This window comes from Triticum aestivum, chromosome 7D (genome assembly GCF_018294505.1).
Source record: "Triticum aestivum cultivar Chinese Spring chromosome 7D, IWGSC CS RefSeq v2.1, whole genome shotgun sequence".
NCBI lineage: Eukaryota > Viridiplantae > Streptophyta > Magnoliopsida > Poales > Poaceae > Triticum > Triticum aestivum.
Window position 1 is genome coordinate 38,188,200 of NC_057814.1, and position 7,038 is coordinate 38,195,237.

Consider the following 7,038-nt stretch of genomic DNA (forward strand, 5'->3'; position numbering starts at 1 on the left):
TTTTTTTTGTGTGTGTGTGTTAGTTCTGTTTTTTTTCCTTTTATTTAATTTTCTTTTCTAGTTCATTCTTTTAATTGTTGTTGTATAAAATATAAATACAACTCCTAAATTAATGTTATAATTTAATCTACTGCTCCAACAAGTATGACACCTAATTAAAATAGTTTGCATTATTATTATTTTTAAAAGGGCATTTAATTAATCGTCATAGCTGCGTTTTAATTACTTTAGAGTCTTTAAACGTTTTATAAAATTGTGGTTTCTCCACAATAACCACCTATGCATTATTTGGCAACACCCCAACATCTTAGTTTTAATATTTGAAAATCTTTACCATTTGACTTTATTTTAAGTTTTAATTTCGAATCGATTTTGAACTAACACGAAATTAACAACAGTAACCGTGGTGACGTGGCATCATTATCTTGGGTTTACTGTAGCCTAATTATCCGGGCGTCACAGCAGGCCTCGGCGAGCGGTGGCAGGGCGCGGGGCACGCGGCGGCGAGCCTCGGCAGGCGGTGGCGGCTGCGCACGGGGCTAACTCCGGGGCGGCGGCGTTTGCATGGATCCATCGCGGATCTGATCTTGTGGGCGCGGTCTCGGCCTCCCCTGCTCGGCCGGCGGGTCTCGGTGGGGGGGGGGGCTTCTCCTTGCTGAGATCTGGCAAGCAGGATCATCCAGATCCCGGCAACGATGGCGGCGACCCGTGCACGAGAGATGGAGGTCTTCGACCAGATCTGGGTGAAAACCTACTATTGGCTATTGCCAAGGCCGGCGATGGCGACATTGTGTGCGTCGTTTCCTTCCTGAAGGCATCGCCGTGGAGAAGTTCAAGGCTACTCTCTGCTACCTCCGGGGGAAACCCTAGATCAGTAGATCGGATGACGGCGGCTCTCTTGTGTCGTTTCCCCCCTGGGGGCGTCATTCTTGGAGGTGCACACGGGCTCGAGGGACTAGAGAACGGCGACTTTGGTGGAGCGGTACTTCATCTTACACATTGATGGTGGCGGATCTCGGCGGCGTGGTGCTGTGGAGACTCGGCGTCTGATGCGCGGAGATGGACTCGTGCAGGAGGAGGAAGCTGTCTGGCGTCATGGTGGGGTTGATGGCGGATAGGCCTGGCAAGGTCGGTGCTTCAGTTTTGCTCTGAGGATGGACTGAGGGATGATGGAGGTGACGGCCCTTGCAGCGTGCGGTGCTCACTGTGAGTGTGCCAGACCGGTGTGGGACCCAATCCAGGTAGTGTCTTGGATGGGACACCCGGCTTTAGATGTTAGGCTTTGATGCAATGTCTGTTTGGTATTAGGCCCGGACATTCGGCACGCCTTCATCAAGGGGATAAGAGTAGCAACGGTGTTGCCAAGATGGTGGCTTCAGGCTTATTGATATATCACCTTGTATGGTCTTTGTGAATAATTAATAATATGATTGCATGCATCGTCCAGATGCAGAGGCCGGGGGTATATCCTCCTTTTCTAAAAAAAATGAACTTAGACATCTATAGATGATTTCCCGATACTTCCTAGTCCCATTGGCTCATGGTTGGATAGTTTTCATGAGTTCTTTGCCTTGGGATCATGAACTATTCAGTAACTAGAGGGAATAGAATGAGAAGGAAACATCTTTTATTACCGTCTCGTTGCAATATTAATGCTACTAGGTCATCCATGCCTCTCAACAGGGGTGGGCTAACAGATTTATCTACTTCTGCTGACTAGTGTGAGCATGCGCATGCTTGATCTCGTCCATGTGTCTCCTTACATGCACATGCATTTGTTATTCATGCAAAGATGCCGGGTAAACAGATATTATTGCACTTCACATGAAGGCAGTTCATTCAGGACGCGGCTCCCCGACGGTGTCGTTCGCCCGCTGGGGGAAATATCTGATTCACCGGTGCTTGTGGTTCTACACATGAATGCAGTTCATGCAGGACTCGGCTCCCCTGACGTGTTGTTAGCATACTGGGGAAATATCTCGTGCACCGGTGCTTGTGGTGCTACCGGTGCACCGGGCCTATGTTGTACATGTTAAAATGTTCCAGAAAATATGAAAAAATTAGCACATTCACACAACATCAATGATAGTTGTCACACAATTTCAAGTCAAAATACTAAACATTGCTCAAGACATAAAAATGACAAATTTAACACTGAAATAGTATGTATAAGTTGGGCATTAGATTGGGCTCATTATCCCATTGATGTCAAATTTGTTATTTTTCTCTCAACATTAGGGTGTAGTATGTCAGGGGATCCGGCTCCATTCATTCATTGCCTTCCCTTTGGAGCTTGATGTACGGGTCTGCCCACTTCCGATGAGTCTCAATTGCATAAGACTTGGAGCTACTGTGCACTCCATCCGTCTGAAAATAAGTTTCGATGGTTAAGTACAACTTTGGTGTACTAAAGTTATACTTAATTTGTGACACTTGTTTTGGGACATCCTCAGAAAATGTAAATAGTTCCATTGCTGGACTATCTTCAGATATGTGGACCATTTTTTCTTGAGACAAGCGACGAATATGTCCGGTTGATCAAAAAACACGACTTTACTCCCTCGCCTTATTTTCTTTGGTGATCCCCTGTGATTTGTTTTCAATATCCCAATCAACCCTATTCCTATTGAATATAAACTAACAACCAATTTTGTCTAGATGGAGGTGCCGTGGGTAGCATGTGGGTTTGTCCTTCTCAGGTTGGATTTACTCTATGGTGTGATGACCCTCGTGCGTAGTAAGCAACCGACGGACATGGCGGATTGGCGCCTTAGCAATGCCATGTCACCTATTCCAATCCTTAGAGAAGTGGCCGAGCCTCCACTCCGGCATGTAGCTACTTCACTTTGTTTAGTTAGAACCACCGGTCCTTGTGGTTCTACACATGAATGCAGTTCATTCAGGACACGACTCCCTGACATGTCGTTAGCCCAACAGGGGAAATATCTGGTGCACCCAAACGTGTGGTGCTACCGGTGCACATGACCTATGTGGCACATTTTAAATTGTTCCAGAAAATGTGAAAAAAATTATGCACATCACACAACAACATTGCTCAAGATACAAAAATGACAAATTTGACATCAATGTGATACTGGGCCAAATCTGATGCTCAATTTATATTACATAGTGGACTATTTTCAGAGATGTGGACCATTTTTTCTTGAGACAAGTGACGAATATGTTCCGTTGATCAAAAACACTACTCTACGTACTCCCTCGTGTGTGTTTTCCTCGGTGATCCCCTGTGATTTTTCTTCAATGTCTAAATCAACCCTCTCTTGAATCTAAACATACACCCTGTGATTTTTTTGGGCCTCTTTGATTCATAGGATTTTGAACACGTGGGAATAGGAAAAGTAAAGCGCTGGAGTGACATGAGTGTTTGTAAAAAGAAGTTGGAGTGGATATTAGATTTCCTGTGACATGTAGTACAAAAGATTTCATAGAAAAACAATCCTATGGGATGTAATCCTATGAATCAAAGGACCAACATAGGAAAAAAAATCTAAGGATTTCAGTCCTCCAGAAATCCTATAAAATTCATTTGAATCAAAAGAGCCTTATAAAATTCATTTGAATCAAAAGAGTCCTCCAGGAATTAGATTTCCTGTGAAAAGTAGTACAAAAGGTTCCATAGGAAAAATTCCTATGGGGTGTAATCCTATGAATCAAAGGACCAATATAAGGAAAAAATGGATTTCAATTCTCCAGAAATCCTATAAACTTCATTTGAATCAATGGAGCCCTATAACGGCACACGTAGCCTTTTCTATAACCAATTTCGTCTACAGATGGAGGTGCCATAGGTGGCGCATGGGTTTATACTCAAAACTAGCTTGTTTGTCCATGTCAGGTGTGCCAGCGCCTCTGTTGGATTTACTCTATGGCGTGATGACCGTCGTGCGTAGTAAGCAACAGACAGACATGGCGGATTGGCGTCGTAGCAATGCCAGGTCACCTATTCCAATCCTTGGACAAGCGGTTGAGTCTGCAATCTGGCGTCTAGCTACCTACCTAGCCTCACTTTATTCAGTTGGAACTACTTAACGTCAGACACTTGTTGATCCTCTCGAAAAAAAAAAAGACAGTTGTTGATCCTTTTACGATGAGTAATCCAGTGGTGTGCTACACTCCAATCCTGCCTACAAATTGATGTCCTGATCAGCAAAGTGAAGTCAAAGAAACGTAGCAGCCCGGTCACACACAAGGAGAGAGGAGATGGCTCGTGCTCCTCTGCTAGCAGCACTTGTGGTGGCGGTGGTAGTGGCCAGCTCGCTTGGGCATGGGGCTTCTGCAGCGGAGCCTCCGGTGGCGCGCGGCCTGTCGTTCGACTTCTACCGGCGGACCTGCCCGCGGGCGGAGTCCATCGTGCGCGGCTTCGTCCAGGACGCCGTGCGCAAGGACATCGGCCTCGCCGCAGGCCTCCTCCGCCTCCACTTCCACGACTGCTTCGTGCAGGGCTGCGACGCCTCCGTGCTCCTCGACGGCTCGGCCACGGGGCCAGGGGAGCAGCAGGCGCCGCCCAACCTCACCCTCCGCCCCTCGGCCTTCAAGGCCGTCAACGACATCCGCGACCGGCTGGAGCGCGAGTGCCGCGGCGCCGTCGTCTCCTGCGCCGACATCCTCGCGCTCGCCGCCCGCGACTCCGTGGTCGTCTCCGGCGGGCCCGACTACCGCGTGCCTCTTGGCCGCCGTGACAGCCGCAGGTTCGCCACGCGGCAGGACGTGCTGTCCGACCTGCCGGCGCCCTCCTCGAACGTGCCGTCCCTCCTCGCCCTGCTCCGGCCCCTCGGTCTCGACGCCACCGACCTCGTCACGATCTCTGGCGGCCACACCATCGGGCAGGCGCACTGCTCCTCCTTCGAGGACCGCCTCTTCCCTCGTCCCGACCCCACCATCAACCCCCCATTCCTCGCTAGGCTGAAGGGGACGTGCCCTGCCAAGGGCACCGACCGACGCACCGTGCTGGACGTGCGCACGCCCAACGTGTTCGACAACCAGTACTATGTCGACCTGGTGAACCGGGAGGGGCTCTTCGTCTCCGACCAGGACCTCTTCACCAACGACATCACCCGGCCCATCGTTGAGCGCTTTGCACGAAGCCAGCGGGACTTCTTCGAGCAGTTCGGCGTGTCCATGGGCAAGATGGGCCAGATGAGGGTGCGCACCAGCGACCTGGGAGAGGTCCGCCGGAACTGCTCCGCCCGCAACCCCGGCCCAGCCGCCGCCGACGAGCTCCAGTGGCCGTCCTTTGTGCAGACCATCGTCGATGCAGCTGCAGAAAGGCTTGGCTAGCTTGTAAGCATCTAGACAAGTGGACTAGTAGCTGTTAATCATGTCGAAATAATAAAAGTGAACAAACTTGATATCATTTTAAGCTATGTGTGCTCCAGGGTACCAAAATCTTCTTCAAAGAAAGGAGAGTGCCTCATTGATATTCCTATGAGATAGCTAGCTTGAAGAAAAATGATGAAGAAAATTTGTAGTCTAATTCGTTAAAAATAATCAATACTCAAAAAAGTTTGGTTGCGAGCAAACCAGTCCAGTTTCATCATCTAGAGGGTCCAGCTTCATCGTTGTCTAGATGGTAGCACGGGTTATCTTCAGCCAATTTGGATGACGAGCTAATAATAGGCTAGGTGTGTAGGGTGTGACTTTTTTCAATTTTGTATCGCCGTATGTGGCACTTTTCAGATTTATTTTTTCGACTTTTGCTCAGATTATGAGCTTCTTTGGACCTTAAGACTTTGTTGCGTTTTTATTTAATAATATGGCTGCATGCATCGATTGATGCAGAGGCCGGGGTTCATCCTCCTTTAAAAAAAAGCTTCATCCAATACAATAAGCTGAAACCCCTTGAAGCAACTAACATTATTATTTTTCCGAACTCATCCACACCTTCAACACACAAGTAGTTTTAACATGGTTTCTCCTACCTCCTCTTTTTAAATGAGAGTAAGGTTATATAATATATCTGAGCCGTTGATTTTATCAAGTAGTGGGTCTGAGTAACTCATACCTTCTTACCTCCCATGTGAAAAAAGGAGGTAGCGAGAATTATTTTTCTAGAATACACACGAGTGTGTGTTTCGTGTATTAAAGAAAAAGGGGTGAGAAACCCATCCACTGTGAGTTGTGACAAAGCTTCACAGAACTCACTCCACATAGTAGCTAATATATAAATTATCTAACAACTCACTAACTCCCAACTCGACATCGCTCCAAGGAAATAGTAGCTAATATACTAATTATCTAACAACTCACTAACTCCCACCTTGCCATCGCTCCAAGGAAAGCATCTAAGTTACAACAAAGTCTACCAGCTCTCAGCCAGTCCCAAGTTTCTTGCACAATTGTATGTAGAAGAAGAGTTTTTGATGACGCCGCGTGATACAAAACGTTCGCATTACTTATACTTTCTATTGAAAAAATGAAGAGAAGGGAGAAAGGAAGAATCTTTCGCAACATCGGCGGTTATTCTAGCTTGTCTTTGCGGTGTTGTCATGGACACTTTGGACGACGCATAACAACATGGAGATTGAGACGGTTTTTTCCGAAGAAGGGGTCCGACTCCTTCAAATTCCTTGCTTCTCTGCAGCACTCGCACTCGCTCTTGAGGCAGCGTGATCACGATCGCCTCGGCCTCATGATGGATGCGTTTTTTGGCTACAGCGCATCGATTATCATCCTCGTAGCGCCGCTTAGCGGCTACCACTAGGTGGCTTTTTTCCCTATTTCTCTTATATTTTCTTAGGCATGATTGTGTTGTTGCACCAGCTGCCGATATTTGTATGTTGTCTGGATGCTGGTTGTATGGACCGTTATTTTATCTATAAAGTGGGGCGAAAGCCTGTTTTGAGAGGAAAAATCTTCCTAAACCACTTGCTTCGACACTTTGCGATCCTTTACCCTGACATTGAAAATTCGGATTCAATTCCGATGAAATTATTAACCCTGACCTATCTTGTAGGTACCATACAGGGAAATTTAATTCAACCATTGTCAAACATGCATTTGTCATACAGAGTGCCTTTC

At 47.1% G+C, this 7,038-nt stretch overlaps 1 protein-coding gene across 1 annotated transcript; it reads left to right on the plus strand.

Annotated features, from left to right (window-relative positions):
* The first annotated feature begins 4,170 nt into the window (after positions 1–4,170).
* On the plus strand, positions 4,171–5,374 carry LOC542955 (cationic peroxidase SPC4). Its single transcript, XM_044583847.1, has one exon. The coding sequence runs from the start codon at positions 4,222–4,224 to the stop codon at positions 5,296–5,298; it is 1,077 nt and encodes a 358-aa protein (XP_044439782.1). The 5' UTR covers positions 4,171–4,221; the 3' UTR covers positions 5,299–5,374.
* Positions 5,375–7,038: the final 1,664 nt, after the last annotated feature.

What these genes read in the sequence shown, in the direction of transcription:
- LOC542955 (XM_044583847.1), top strand. Translation starts at nt 4,222, where the DNA reads ATGGCTCGTGCTCCTCTGCTAGCAGCACTTGTGGTGGCGGTGGTAGTG.